Source organism: Suillus paluster, assembly GCF_016628075.1.
Source record: "Suillus paluster strain FC165 chromosome Unknown EDB91scaffold_82, whole genome shotgun sequence".
Lineage (NCBI taxonomy): Eukaryota > Fungi > Basidiomycota > Agaricomycetes > Boletales > Suillaceae > Suillus > Suillus paluster.
The window spans coordinates 144,760-158,207 of NW_024537642.1; the positions used below are offsets into that span (position 1 = coordinate 144,760).

General features: G+C 47.9%; 6 protein-coding genes across 6 annotated transcripts; 2 read left to right on the forward strand and 4 right to left on the reverse strand.

The window, feature by feature from the left end:
• Positions 1-114: 114 nt before the first annotated feature.
• Positions 115-1,704, reverse strand: EDB91DRAFT_1160696 (peptidase C65 Otubain-domain-containing protein). Its single transcript, XM_041319808.1, has 9 exons — positions 1,602-1,704; positions 1,461-1,535; positions 1,366-1,412; positions 1,151-1,307; positions 1,071-1,094; positions 785-1,015; positions 578-736; positions 371-521; positions 115-323 (listed from the first exon to the last, which is right to left on the reverse strand). Exons 1-9 carry the CDS (start codon positions 1,639-1,641, stop codon positions 287-289), a joined length of 921 nt encoding a protein of 306 aa, XP_041172409.1. The 5' UTR covers positions 1,642-1,704; the 3' UTR covers positions 115-286.
• A 90-nt stretch (positions 1,705-1,794) lies between these two features.
• EDB91DRAFT_844437 (uncharacterized protein) lies at positions 1,795-3,472 on the reverse strand. Its single transcript, XM_041328588.1, has 4 exons — positions 2,733-3,472; positions 2,661-2,678; positions 2,443-2,605; positions 1,795-2,383 (listed from the first exon to the last, which is right to left on the reverse strand). The coding sequence occupies exons 1-4, from the start codon at positions 3,105-3,107 to the stop codon at positions 1,905-1,907; spliced, it is 1,035 nt and encodes a 344-aa protein (XP_041172410.1). The 5' UTR covers positions 3,108-3,472; the 3' UTR covers positions 1,795-1,904.
• Positions 3,473-3,598: 126 nt separating this feature from the next.
• Positions 3,599-4,034, reverse strand: EDB91DRAFT_1060293 (bola protein; the record flags this gene model as incomplete). The annotated part of the gene is made up of 4 exons (XM_041314332.1): positions 3,599-3,649; positions 3,709-3,758; positions 3,812-3,851; positions 3,912-4,034. 4 exons carry the CDS (start codon positions 4,032-4,034, stop codon positions 3,599-3,601), a joined length of 264 nt encoding a protein of 87 aa, XP_041172411.1.
• Positions 4,035-4,143: 109 nt separating this feature from the next.
• Positions 4,144-6,009, forward strand: EDB91DRAFT_1160706 (amidohydrolase 2). Its single transcript, XM_041319809.1, has 7 exons — positions 4,144-4,637; positions 4,689-4,840; positions 4,898-5,070; positions 5,192-5,452; positions 5,528-5,571; positions 5,629-5,776; positions 5,919-6,009. Exons 1-6 carry the CDS (start codon positions 4,218-4,220, stop codon positions 5,770-5,772), a joined length of 1,194 nt encoding a protein of 397 aa, XP_041172412.1. The 5' UTR covers positions 4,144-4,217; the 3' UTR covers positions 5,773-5,776; positions 5,919-6,009.
• Positions 6,010-8,432: 2,423 nt separating this feature from the next.
• Positions 8,433-9,685, forward strand: EDB91DRAFT_1160717 (Got1/Sft2-like family-domain-containing protein). Its single transcript, XM_041319810.1, has 5 exons — positions 8,433-8,692; positions 8,748-8,858; positions 8,999-9,116; positions 9,170-9,572; positions 9,629-9,685. The coding sequence occupies exons 1-4, from the start codon at positions 8,475-8,477 to the stop codon at positions 9,320-9,322; spliced, it is 600 nt and encodes a 199-aa protein (XP_041172413.1). The 5' UTR covers positions 8,433-8,474; the 3' UTR covers positions 9,323-9,572; positions 9,629-9,685.
• Positions 9,686-10,064: 379 nt separating this feature from the next.
• EDB91DRAFT_1040353 (uncharacterized protein) lies at positions 10,065-10,214 on the reverse strand (the record flags this gene model as incomplete). Its single annotated transcript, XM_041312873.1, has 1 exon — positions 10,065-10,214. A coding segment is annotated over one exon (150 nt), but the record flags the coding sequence as incomplete, so codon positions are not given.
• Between the last annotated feature and the right edge of the window lie 3,234 nt (positions 10,215-13,448).

Below are 13,448 nucleotides of genomic sequence, written 5' to 3' on the forward strand. Positions count from 1 at the left end.
TAACACCAGCCGTTGTCCGCCATCTCAGACTTCGTTCCATCAATAACGTTAGACCCACTCTACATGTCCCATGGGCTACATGCAACGAAATCTGAGATGTACACACGAATCATAACATTTTGACTATGGGTGTCACCCGATCAACTCAAGCAGAATTCAGGAATATTGGTCAAATCACTTGCGTGTGTATAGGATATATACAGGTATGTCATAAGAGGATTGGAGATGGGTAACCGTGCTACACCGATATGCAAGGAATATAACAGCAGGCTGGTATTGCACCACGTCAGTTCGTCTTTATCAAGACATCATAATGACCAGGGCTACCAAATATCAGCTTGCGATGATTAAAAGTCAGTCGTCGACATACCGATAGATGAGAATCAACGGTTTATTCTTTGGGTCATCTGGCGGTGTGATGTCTTGGAAGTGAGCTTGACCATCTGGGGAATGGCCATCAAGATATGCGATCCTGATGTGCAGTTTGAGAGCCCGACACAAGGCCGCCACCTGAACATGGTCTATTGAACAACATCAGCTTGGATAGGTCAATGCAACTGCAACTCAGTATATTGACCTGCTTCTTTCCCGAGGGGATCGACGTAATGCCGACAAAATTCGCTGGGTAGCAACGGGTCCCCTGAATCATGGAAGAGAAAGCCAGCATAATCATCGCTCGCGGACTGAATTTGGGCCGATGTCAGATATCGCAAGTACGTTATAATATAGTTAGACACTACGACGGGTCAGATGCAGGCAGGCAGGTCATACGCGAGAACCTTACTTTCTTCTTCCATCAAAGCAGATAATAGACGGTCGTGTGTCAGCACTTGGTTAGGATCGGGGCTTCCAACGGCATCTACTAGATCCATGAGGGGTTCGCAGAAGGTCGAAATAATATCCGCGTCCATGGAATTATGTTCCATCATTCTGGAACCTGATTCTATTACAAATCTCGCAGCAGGGACGAGGTTGGGAGAATCAATGAGGCTACTGAGATACGCGTATGCCAAAGCTGATATTATGAACACATGAGTATGCGGAAGGCGGAAGCCGTGGATTAACCTTACCTCGGTAGAAGCAATTGCCATCACCTGGTTTAAACGTTCGCATCAGGTTATGCGAGTACCTATCTTCATTTATATACTACCTTTAGTACGGATAATCTTTGTGTAACCTTGCCGCATCAAGCTGTCGATCTGCGCCACAAAAGATGGGGCACCAGTATATTCTCCCCGGAGCTCATACATTGACGTCGGTGGAGCTATCAGAGGCTGATTTGGATCCATGCTCTCCTCCAATAATTTCTAAGAAGGGAGTTGTATCAATTATGTAGCAAGATCGGGGCATCGGCGCGCAACCAACCTGGCCCAATTCATAGAACTGAGATCTATGCGCCCCATCATAGATATCTGCCAGAGAACTGTCACGTCGTGCTGCTGATCAGCCGCACTACTCACCTAACTCTTCTGGTATTTGGGCGCCACCTAAGAACGGGGCTTCAGCTTCATGGAGGTCAGTATTCCGTAGCCTCGCTGAAGACAATAGCACATGTGTTGTGAACATTGTATTCGTTTTACAGTGCAGAGTGACTAACTCACGAGAGCTGGGCGATGTCACACTTGAAACTTTGTCGTTCATGTGGTGCTGCTAGATGTACGATACTACGTGAATGTCGTAAGTTGTGTGTGCCGTGATGTTGCTAATCAGCGACCAGTCAACTTTGTTTATCAAAGCCTTTCGTTTTCAACAACGCCAAACATGTGCAAACTCAGGCCTGTCAAGAATGGCGTCCGTTTGAAAAGAGTGTGAATATTTGGGATACAAGCACTACCGATATATGGGTGTGGTGTACTGAGACATAAATACAATACCAGTGAGCCTTATCCTCCGAATTCTCAGTCCTATTCCTCCTCCACTTCAGCCACCGTGCCAAGCGCGGTCATAACGCGAGCTTGGGCTTGAGGTGGAAGCATCGCGGAAAGTGATTGCGTGCGGGAAAGCGAAGCACCTCGTGTTGGGAGACGCTTTATGGGGCGTGAAGCTGACGTCGGTAGCGCAGATAAAGATTGCGATACTCCTAGAGGACGCGTCGTCGACGCTCGTAGGTTTTCTATAACCAAAGACGAGTTCCGTGTGAGTTTTGCGGTCATGATTGGCGACTGAGAGACGTCATTGGGAGTGGGACCAGTAGCCATGCATCCCTGGGCAACTATTTCCAGAGCTGTGGCTGGAATATCTTCAGTCAGCCACGAGTCTAGTGCTTTGAACTCGGGGCATGATTCCCATATATCATAAATCCACTTCGTGTCGGAGAGAAAGAAGGATGTTCGGGCCTCATCCTCGCGCTCTTGAATCTTCGACTTCAGTATTTCAAGTTCAGCTGAAATGGCGACATCATGAGACAGTGCACGCATCACCAATCATGGACTGGATACGTACAGTGGATGTCATTTAAACATTGCGGAGACGCAAGAGCTCGATCAATAAATCCAAGCAAGTACTTTCGGACGAACGAATGCGTTGGGAGTTCGGAAAGTGGGTCGCTGAGCTGCTGGATTGTCAGCGAGATGCTCACGAAGTTGTCAAAGATTGCGTGGGCCAGCTACAGCACGGAGTCAACGTCTAATTCTTATTAGCAAGCCATAATAATACCATACCTCCAACGTATCTAAGACCTGTGATTTTTTTTTCGTAAGCCAGAGCGTAAAATGACATGAGAAGGACCATACCAACTTGCGATCCCCCGCGGTAAGCATCGCCAGGTCAAGCACAGGAACCAGCCTGTCGCAAGTGGCAAGATAGGTTTTGATGTTTGGCATCAAGAACTCGGCAAAGAAACCACCGCAGATGTCATTTATTTCGTCGGTAATGAAGGTTCTGGTAGGCTCAGTTTGCGTCAAGCACTCGTTTGATTCGGCGGGAGGGGGTAGATTCCGAAGCTCTTCCAGAAGAGCATCGACGTCGATGAATACATCTGAAGTTGAAATGTGTGTTCTGAGAAAATGTGTTCTGACATAGTGAGAATAGTAGGTCAAACGATACAACGCTGAAGGAAGACTATGGGAGTTCTGTGTGTTAGAACTTCTGTTGCCCATCGCGAGCATTTTATACCTCTGTTACTAGTGGCAGAACGTCGCGCGAAGGCTATCGTTTTTGCTTGAAACGTCCCTGTGGATGTTCAATGGAACGGGAACGTGCAAAACTGACAGTGGATTTGAGGGTACTGCCCAAGGTGGGGCCATTGGTCATTATCGACCGCGGAAGCATAGTAATGCTTTGGTAAAGTCCACCACCTCCACATGCCAGTGTTCACATGAGATGCGGTAGGTAACCATGGTCTGTGGAGTCTGAGATAGCTGAAGGCAAGCCACTGGACTTGGTCAGCGGCGAAGGTCTAGGCAGGACTCCCGGGAAGTAACCGTCTCTATTGTCCACCTTAAGAAGACCACATTCACATTACACTGGATCTGAAGGCTACGCTTGGCATAGCGGTGATTCAGTATTACTGGCCACATCCTCCATATGAACTAAAACATGCCAGTGTCGTCATTCTAATTTCCGAAACGCCGCTATTGTCTTGTTGCAACTTCATCGTTCAACCACTTTTCGCCAGATGCGCAGCGTATTGCGCCGGGGTAAAAGATTTCTGGAAAAAGTCGATCAATCAAAGTACCGTTTCGACCACGAAGAAGGCCCAGAGCTCACCTGAGAAAACGCGTGCAGCTGTGATATTTCTTGCTTCAGTGCCTGGTTGACTGTCAGACGATGAGCATCCCCGTATCATAATGAAAGTCACGCCGAGACTTACTTAATCTATGCCTCGCAAGAGTACTCTTGCCCTCAAAGACCTATGTAATATTTCCGTTTCACCTTGACTATGAGTAGCTACAGTGCAAACGAATACATACCTCACTAACCAGGAGAATTGCATAGCTGGATCCACATCCACTTGATTGATCCTCAATGTCGAGATGGGACACAGGGAATGCAGCTCGAATGGCCCGGTCTAAATCCTCGACTGTCACAGGCATGTAAAGAGTCACTAGTCACTGGTCGTCAGAAAAGCGGAAGCAACTTTGCGTTTGGATCTGATAAGATATCGTGCGACGTAGTCTGTTTATTTATATTCCAGGGTCAGCTGCAACAGGCTGGAACCCCTAGATAAGAATTGCTTCCGAACTCTCCATATCGTCATACATTGCACATCATCATCTATGGGTCCGATGTACAGAGAACTAGCAAAGACCGCCTTCGGGTACCCCATCATCGACAACCATGCCCACCCATTCTTGAAATCAGAGCACCGCGACGCCATCCGATACGAAGTACTCATATCTGAGGCCCACGGCGATGCTTTGGACGATGCTGTCCACACTCTTGCTTGCTTGCGTGCAACAGCTCAGTTATCCAAGCTCCTCGGTAGCGATCCTACCTGGGAAGGTGTCAATAAAAAGAGACTCGAGTTGGATTATGCAGAGTTGTGTAAACTCTGCATGGAGCCCACGGGAATTCAGTGCATATTGTTCGACGATGGCCTGGGTGGAATCGCAGAAATGGCTGAAGATTTGAATTGGCACGACCAGTACACTAAAAGTCCATCGAAGCGGATTGTGAGATTAGAAGTGGAGGGCCAGGTAAGGGATCGTCGTCCCTATCTTTGAGAAAAGCTCAGTTGGGATGTTTAGAACATCTTACAAAACATCCTCATCGCAAATGATAACTCTCCTCTTTCCATGGGTATCCTCTGCGACACATTCCTGAAGGATTTTACCGCCTGTATGAACGACGCTGCCAAAGATGAGCTTGTGGTAGGGTACAAATCTGTCGCTTGCTACAGGTAAGTAGCTATATCATGGCCTGGATAAATGATCAGATCGACTCACTTATCCGATAGAACCGGTCTGGACGTCGACCCTGCACCCTGCAGCGCGGATGAACTTTACCAGTGCCTAACAGCTGCATCCGAGGAGTTCAAGGAGAAAGGTTCCATTCGCTTCCAGCACAAAGCCTTGAACGATCACCTAGTCAAAATAGTCCTCGATATCGCAGGGAAATGCAAGAAACCTAGTAAGAATTTGTTCCGCTCCGCGGCGCCTCCATACTCACGTCTTCCAAAAGTCCAGTTCCACACTGGTGCGTTGCAAAACAGTAGTCCAAGCCGCCTTGCATGATACTTATCCGCTTCAAGGTCTGGGAGACAATGACATTGCGTTGACAAAGTCTTCTCCGGCGCATATGCAGCCCATTATCAAGGCCTTCCCAGAAACGATATTCGTTCTCTTGCATTCCAGCTACCCTTACACGAGAGACGCTGGCTATCTCACATCCGTATACAAGAACGTTTATCTCGACTTCGGAGAGATTTTCCCCTTTATCTCCGCTGACGGCCAACGCACCGTCATACGTGAAGTGCTTGAGTTGGCGCCTACCAACAAGATCTTGTGGTCCAGTTCGTCAGCAGTCCATCTGTCACGGAACAAATTACTCACCTTTCCACAGCTGATGCGGCGTGGTGGCCCGAAAGGTTCTATCCTCGCCACTACCCAAGCTCGCGAGGCGATGTACGAGGTAAATTAGATCATTCCTTGCGCATAGATCCTCTAGATGTGAAATTTGATTCTTCAGGTATTGGCGGACTTCGTCGGTAGACAAGACCTCACGGAAGACCAGGCAGTGTCTATCGTGAAGATGGCATTTTTTGAAAATGCGAATCGTATCTATATGCTAGGGCTTCAGCCGAACGTTGGTATTTTGTCTCCCCAGTCGTAGTCGGCATTACAATGAACAGTCTCAGTCACTCTGACAACTTCGCGGAGTATGAAATAAACTGCAAAAACATGCCCACAAATCAATAACAGGTCAGTTTGGGTTGCATGAATGTTGACGCAAATAAACGGTGTAAATAAAGTTCGAGTAATAGTAGTTGTCTCCCTATCCATTGTTACTTGCCCGAGAAGACAGAATATTCCAATGAAGTGAGATGTTGAGACGATGATAGCAGGTAGTGTACAGTTGACCAGTAAGAAATCAGAATGCCGAAGTCGTGGGAGTCTGTGACCCATAATTACCATGACATAACATCATATCGACCTTCAAGCTGATATAAACACCCAACAGCCAGCTAACACTTGAGTGGATATACACCAGGTATACGTTCTTGCATGGCAAGATCCTACTTGATGACAGCCCAATCGTTTCTGAACAACGTGCTGCAAGACTTCATGCATGTTACTGGCCGCTATTCGGTTCTAACTTCTCTGGTTGTGCAACCAATGGTATCGGGCCCTGGTGTGCTCTTTCAACCTAAGATGAGCGCTTAACTTGTTCTTCAACTGCAATCTGTCACATCCAACGAGCTTTCTACATAAGCAACTCTCGTGCCTTGTATTTCTATCACACCACAACGGATCTTCTTCTTCAAGTCTTGCTACCTAGCTTAGCACCGTCGCACAGACCTATCGACAGCCTGACGCCAAAAGATCGTGTCACGACTTTAAGCTTTACTTCGACCCCAAACGTCCAAGTGACAGCTTAGACTTTATTGATCATTCGTATGTCGCCACTCGAGATAACCATCGCCCCTATGATGTTTAACCACGTTGTTGAAATAGTACTTCCCGGGAAGTGTTGCAATCCTTTTCGCGGTTTACCGTTGATCAATGTCAGTATTTCCATCTTCTGCTCTCTCTCCTGCTCTCTGACCTCGTCGACAGTTCGTGATGATCATGAAGGAACGTGGCAGAAGTTGTTACATGTCGCTGTCATGAGTGCTGAGTACGACTCCCGCGAACGCCAGCCTCATCCAAAATTTTTGAAGGGGACGCGGGTGGGCCTCCTCAACTACATCTACGGGTTATTAGACAACCAAGAAAAGAGTCGACTCATCTGACTGCATGGCACGACGGGCGTGGGAAAGTCTGCCGTCGCATTAAAGGATGAGACGACTGAAAATGACAGGAGACGACAGTAGAAATGCGACTCGGGGGACATTCTTTTTCTCGCGCAAGCACACGAAACGCTGCACGACTGGTTATTTCTTTGCGACACTCGCCTACCAACTCGCCACCAATTTTCCCAGCGCCCGGAAGGACGTGAACAGGGCTATCCTGGAGAATCCTGCGCTTCTAGACCCCGACAAGTTTATTCGCGACCAGATGGAGGCGTTATTTCTGCGACCTCTCCGGAAGCTTCAATCGAGGCTGCGCGAATGTCCGCCTTTGACGTTCGTTATTGACGCCTTCGATGAATGCACTCAGAAAGCAAGCTCGCTGATCTCATCTCCCTGCTCGACCATGCTCTTTGTCAACCAGATCTGCCCATTACCCACATTCTTCTCACGAGTCGCTCAGAATCACATATCTTTAAAGCTATTCAGAAGGAAGACGTACGCCCGTTGGTGTGCGAGATACCAGTAAAAACGTCTGGGGAGGGTGTCGCTGATATCATCTCGTTAGATGGTGTAGATGTTGACAAGGGTATCTACATCTTTCTGCAACATTCCTTCAGAGAGCTGCAAAATCGCCATTCCAATCCCGCAGCCAACGCAGGACCAACTGGGGCGAGCCGAGCAGGCAGACGTTTCATCGTGGCGTCTACGATGATGAAGTTTATCGATGACGGATTCAATGATCCCCGCAATCGGCTTCAGCTCATGCTCGAGCTAACGAGCGAAATGCTGCCAGGAACGGAGGTGTACAAGTTATACGACCGTATCCTCTCCACATGTGCAGATCCTGCGCGGGCATACCAGCACTTATCCGTTGTTGCTGCGCTGGCGGATCCTCTGCCAATCTCACAAATCTCGGAGCTTCTTGGTCCTGGTCAGGGCAGGGACGTCAAGACAGTACTGGTGCAGCTACGGTCTGTTGTCAATATTCCTGCTGATAGCACTCTCCCGGTGACTACCTATCACCTATCTGTTCGTGACTACGTGTCCAACCCCTCAAACTGCAGCATCCCTGATGTACAATATATAATGCCTCCCCACTCCCTACTCGCACATGCCTCTTTAGGCTTGATTATGCAAGACGTTCCAAAAACTGTATTTCCAGTAGTTTTCATGACGCAGCACCTGACCTGCGCAAATAGAATCATCTCCAAGCCATAACCACCCCAGCGAAGAGTCTGAACTTGTTGTTTTTTGCATACTGTCTTATTGAACTACTATCTCTTTTTTCATTCCGATGTCATATCACAGAAGATGACGAATTATTAGGCCGGTCATTGCATGATGAATTGCTGCAACAGCTCATCTAAGTTCTTGAAATATTTAAGAGTGAGATCATCGAGAATCGGAAACCTCTGGTTCCAATTTTATGTAGATCGATCGATCGTCATCTTGTCAATCCTATGCACGAGATACCTGCAGGAGTAGTTGCCGCAGCAAAGCATGACATATATCCGGAGCCAATGAGTAAGGCACACACTACGTTTCACATGGTTAGTACTCTTTCCCTGTGAACACCAACATCATGCCTCCATCCTCAGAACAAAGCTTCAGAGCCAATCTCTCCCAATTCCGCTGGGCCAGAGGCGTCACAGATGACTCTCAACAAACCCAACAACCACTTCAATCCTCAAACCCATTCTCGCGCTTCTACAACGCCGTAGCAGGCGACTACATCCCTCTCAGATCCAATGAACGCTCGAACGAAGACGAAGCATGGTTTGCACTATCACGTTGGGAGAGGTACGCGTTCAAATGTCACTCCTACCAGTCTTCTCAACATACACCTATTCTCTAGGCTGCTCGGGTTCGGTGCTTGCTTGTTGGGCGCAGCAGTCTGCTTCTTCGTCGCATTCATGACCCTTCCTTTCCTCGCCATCAATCCAGCGAAGTTTGCTTTGGCGTTTAGGTATGCATAGGTCCTCGTTATTCACATTCCGGTCGATAACTCCCTCGCAGCCTGGGGAGCTTGCTCGTGATGTTCAGGGTATGTCCCACCACCACATTTCATTCCAACCGGTGATAGCTGACCGCACCACTATATTCAAGGTTCTCAGTCCTCATCGGGCCAATAAACCACGCAAAACATCTGGTTTCAAAAGAGCGACTACCATTCACCCTCGTCTACTTCTCAAGCTTGGGCTTGACCCTCTATTTCTCCATCAGCGTAAGTCCGCAATCCTTCATCACCACAGAGCTCAATCTAACACCCTATCTTAGGTCCACTCGTACTTGGGTTCGCTATTAGCAGGTGTCGTCCAGGTAGTATCTCTGGTAGCGTATGTCTTGGCGTACTTCCCAGGAGGTACGCAGACTTTGCGCTTTGGTGGACAAGTCGCACTTCGAGGAGCAGGAAGCCTACTACCTTTCTAGCACCAACGACAAAAACCCATAACACGACTTGTATCCTCACACACGATATCTGACTACTTGCACGTTATCTATTCCGACGACGCCCATCAGTCCATAGTGAACGCAGCGCGATAATTTTGACAACGACAAACAATTACGAAATATCTCCAGAGCCTCGTGAAACCCAACCGTATCCCTCAACCTCTGTGACATGATCTCAATATATCCCTGGTATGACTCACTGCCACTCAGTTCCCAGCGTATCCACCGTCTGACAGGAACATCACCGTCACCAAAAGCCACGCGAACACAAGCGAAGGAACTTACCAAATCAAGATCAATGTTGATGGCCTCGCCAGCGCACCAATCAATCTTTTGCCCGCGTCCGCCTTGAACGAATCAGAGTCTGGAGGCGGAAGGGGCCTGAAAGTGCTCTTCATGTTCATGGCTGGCGCCGAGGTAGTGCTGCTCCACATGTCACGCTCCACATAGCTCCCAGATGGCGCCACAGCAACAGTAACGCCATCTCAGCAGTACCTGCGCATACACTCGTCAATATCACCCGGTAATGACAATTCGAGACCAATTCTCACCAAGCATGTTTTTGACCTCATCCTGAGCCTCGTTCCTGAGCCACTCGTACTCTGAATATCAACGACCTCTTCTGCGCGATATCTAGATCTTGCAGGAAAGCAGGATCAGACACGCCGAAGGTCTGCGCGAATGAAATCTGCAAACCCAGCCGCTTCAAAAAGGAGTGTAGGCGTACCTCTTGGATGATATTGTCAACTCGAATACGATCACGTGACGTTAGTTCAGTTGACAAGTCAGCTATTTGTTTCAACGTCTCTGTAAGATCGTCGCACAGTCCATTCAGAACCTCGATGGCATCGCCGACCGTTGGTATAGTGGCTACAACGAATCATGTAAGCTTCTGAGGGATGGCACAGAGAGGACAACTACATACCTACGAAACGAGACAATCATGACCACAGGAGAAAGCACCACCGTGATCTCAGGCTCTATAGAAAAAACCAACAAGCACTTAAGCCGAACATCTACTAACTTACCAGTAAATTCACTAGTAGTTCCCAGGTACTACACGATAGCCTTGAGAAACAACCGCTATCAAATTGAGTGGTCGATCCATGCCCGGGTGCAAAGATGCTAGCTAGCGGGACCTCTGCGTCCATCTGAGGTTCACCGCTTGATTCCAGCTTCTATTTCCAAGGCACCTCGCCGCAAGCCTAACACAGCCCCGTGGATACCACCAAAACCAGAATTTGTTGACATCTCAAGAACAACTTCGTCAGTACCGAGTAGCGCAGATCATGTAAAGCTCAGATTTTGGAACGAGTGTTAGAATGCTTCTGCTAAGCGACGCCACGAGGTGGATTTCTTAAACGATCGACAAGCCGATCTCTTCAGAATCATTCTTTAGGAGAATGATGATCGTCTCTCGATGGCTGGATAGAAAGTCAAGTGCCTGATGGCGAGCCAAAGTCAGTGCCCACACACAATCCAGTAAAAATCAGTCTTACCCCCGTCGCATGCTGGGCTCCCCGTTGGTAAGGAATTTCATTCATCGTTCGCGACCAAACTGATGATTCATGAAGTCCGAAGATCCTGACGTCTCGCATCCTCTAGCTCAGCACTGCCACAAGTCACCCGAAAGTGCCGTCCGAGTCCTCCCAGGCTGGACCTAGACCTTATGTATCAGGACTGGAGGTAGATACAGATTGCAACGAAATCATGCGCTTACCAGGAAGCATAAACGTATTCATTCCTTGTCAAACACTTGCAGTCTCTATCGCAGCCTCTTTTTCTCCTCAAAGTATGATGATATGATTTCAACGAAGTAAGAATGTTATGCTGCCCTAGCAAGTTAAATGACGTCAGGAAATCCCGCAACGAATCTCCCGGTGACCGACCTTCTAGGTAATGTTCCGGCACGAGTCGTACTAACGAGGGTATGGTGGCGTCCGTCTCGTCTAGGACCTCCGGAAGTACATCATACTTCCTCTGAACTATGTCTGACGCAGTTGCGCGGCTTCTAAATCATATACACTATCTCCTCTGGCGTTTCAGCAACCAGTCGTCTCACTTCGTTCCAGAGTCCTTCTGGACCGCTTGCAAGACGACGGATCACTTATTTGTTAAAGCCACCTATAGCGTAATCTTGTCATCTGGGGTGTGTGGAAGCAAGAAGTAGCTCGTTGTTCGTTTTAACTCTTGAGTCCATAGTCATTGAACACTGCTTCACCAAGAAGCGTTGCAGTATGCGAAATGATAATAACGACCGAGGCATTCCTTTCTTCGGCACTTCCTTCCAGGTACGACGTACACCAAGAAATGGCCCGTCCACGAGAATGGTTGAGGGTATTGACCCCGGATGCAAGGTCGTATAACTCGAGGGCAGAAAGTCGAGATAGCAGCGTGGACGGAATGGAAAGATACGTCGATGGTTTCAGATATTTATCCCTGATCTCAAGTAGTGCACACAGAGAAAGCAGGCAAGGAGACACGTACCAGGTGTACTTTTGAACCTGATCCAGATTATCGGCATAGATGAAGGTTTGACATCGACTCTTCAACATTCCTAACGATCACGGGTAGCACCATAGATATGAGTTCCTCGGAAAGCCTCGAGCTCATACGGTGTGAAATGAACCGGCGTGAGCAGTGCTTCTGGAATCTGCAGGTGGAAGGCTTTGCCACAAGTAAGGAAGATATCGGAGGACATCACAAACTAGGCCCCAATTGTATGTATGATCGTCAAATGCGCACGCAAGACAGACAATAGGGACGTTCAAAGTTGGGCGCCTACGCCCACCGCCTACGCCCACGACCCCCCTCGCCCATATACCACTACCCATTTTGTACTTGAACGAATGTATTATATAATCAATGATAACTTAACACTACCGAAACCACATTACACTCAATGGCACGTCTCCGAACATCACGCGAGCAATACCTTCACTCGTATCTCTTGCTTATGATTCTTCGCACTTTGTGTCAGCCAGATATGACCCTCGAAGAGGCAGCAGCACAGCAGCATTGCGACTTATCTTGCATTCTTGCTATTCAACAAACTCGTTATCTTCAAGAGCGCTCCCCTGTTGCAAAAGCCAGCACCCTGCACCTTGCTTGGGAATACACAAAATCACCATCTGATCATAATTGCTTTATTCACATGCTCCGTGTTTCTCCAATGACATTTCAAGTCCTGCTCGATCTGATTGAAGGTCATCCGGTTTTTTCCAATAATTCCAACAATGCACAGGTGCCTGTTCAGACTCAGCTTGCTGTCACTCTCTATCGAATGGGTAGATACGGAAATGGTGCCTCAGTACTGGACATTGCTCGCCTTGCAGGAATTTCTGAGGGCGCAGTAGAGTTGTTCACGCAATGATGCTTCCATGCAATTCAATCTTTGCATGACACTTTTGTATGCTTACCAACTGCTGAAGAAAAGGAGGTTGAGAAATCATGGATAGATGACCGGCTCAAATTCCAAGGAACTTGGAGGGAAGGTTGGGTTATGTATGACGGGACAATTGTTGTTCTGCATACTAAGCCAGGTCTCAACGGAGATGCATATTACACACAAAAGTCAAACTATGGACTGAATCTACAGGTACTATATCACACAGTTTTTTTAAACAATATTGAAGTGCTTTAACAGGTTGGAAATTTGCCATCCAATCTTCATATTGTGGACTATGCGCATGGCCTGACTGGTTCTGCCCATGATGCCTCTGCCTTTGAGCATACTGCAGCTTCAAAACATGCAGATTGGTTTTTTAAAGGCAATGAGTTTGCCTGGGTAGACTCTGCATATCTGGTCAGTAGTCATACCATTCCAGTCCACAAGCGTCCTGCTTCTCTCATTCCCAAGAATGCTCTATTTGATAGTGCAGTGGCCCATCTCTGAGTACGTTCTGAGCATTGCATGGGAGCTCTGAAAGGGTGCTGGCAATGCTTGTGGGGGCTTCAGGTGACCATCACATCAAAGCGCCATCATCGGGCAGCATGCAACTGGATTACAGTGGCCATTATCCTGCATATCCTTGTGATAGATGTTGAAGGAGGAGTACAAGGGGCACACTTTGCTGGGATCCACACTTGCACTGATGAACACAAA

What these genes read in the sequence shown, in the direction of transcription:
- EDB91DRAFT_1160717 (XM_041319810.1), top strand. Translation starts at nt 8,475, where the DNA reads ATGCCTCCATCCTCAGAACAAAGCTTCAGAGCCAATCTCTCCCAATTC. An exon ending in GCACTATCACGTTGGGAGAG is followed by an intron (nt 8,693 to 8,747) that starts GTACGCGTTCAA and finishes CCTATTCTCTAG; the next exon opens with GCTGCTCGGGTTCGGTGCTT. An exon ending in CCCTCTATTTCTCCATCAGC is followed by an intron (nt 9,117 to 9,169) that starts GTAAGTCCGCAA and finishes ACCCTATCTTAG; the next exon opens with GTCCACTCGTACTTGGGTTC.
- EDB91DRAFT_1160706 (XM_041319809.1), top strand. Translation starts at nt 4,218, where the DNA reads ATGGGTCCGATGTACAGAGAACTAGCAAAGACCGCCTTCGGGTACCCC. An exon ending in AGGGAAATGCAAGAAACCTA is followed by an intron (nt 5,071 to 5,191) that starts GTAAGAATTTGT and finishes ATCCGCTTCAAG; the next exon opens with GTCTGGGAGACAATGACATT. An exon ending in CTCGCGAGGCGATGTACGAG is followed by an intron (nt 5,572 to 5,628) that starts GTAAATTAGATC and finishes TTGATTCTTCAG; the next exon opens with GTATTGGCGGACTTCGTCGG.
- EDB91DRAFT_1160696 (XM_041319808.1), bottom strand. Translation starts at nt 1,641, where the DNA reads ATGAACGACAAAGTTTCAAGTGTGACATCGCCCAGCTCTC. An exon ending in TGCTTTGATGGAAGAAGAAA is followed by an intron (nt 737 to 784) that starts GTAAGGTTCTCG and finishes GACCCGTCGTAG; the next exon opens with TGTCTAACTATATTATAACG. An exon ending in CCGTTGATTCTCATCTATCG is followed by an intron (nt 324 to 370) that starts GTATGTCGACGA and finishes GATATTTGGTAG; the next exon opens with CCCTGGTCATTATGATGTCT.
- EDB91DRAFT_844437 (XM_041328588.1), bottom strand. Translation starts at nt 3,107, where the DNA reads ATGCTCGCGATGGGCAACAGAAGTTCTAACACACAGAACTCCCATAGT. An exon ending in ATGTTTAAATGACATCCACT is followed by an intron (nt 2,384 to 2,442) that starts GTACGTATCCAG and finishes TCGCCATTTCAG; the next exon opens with CTGAACTTGAAATACTGAAG.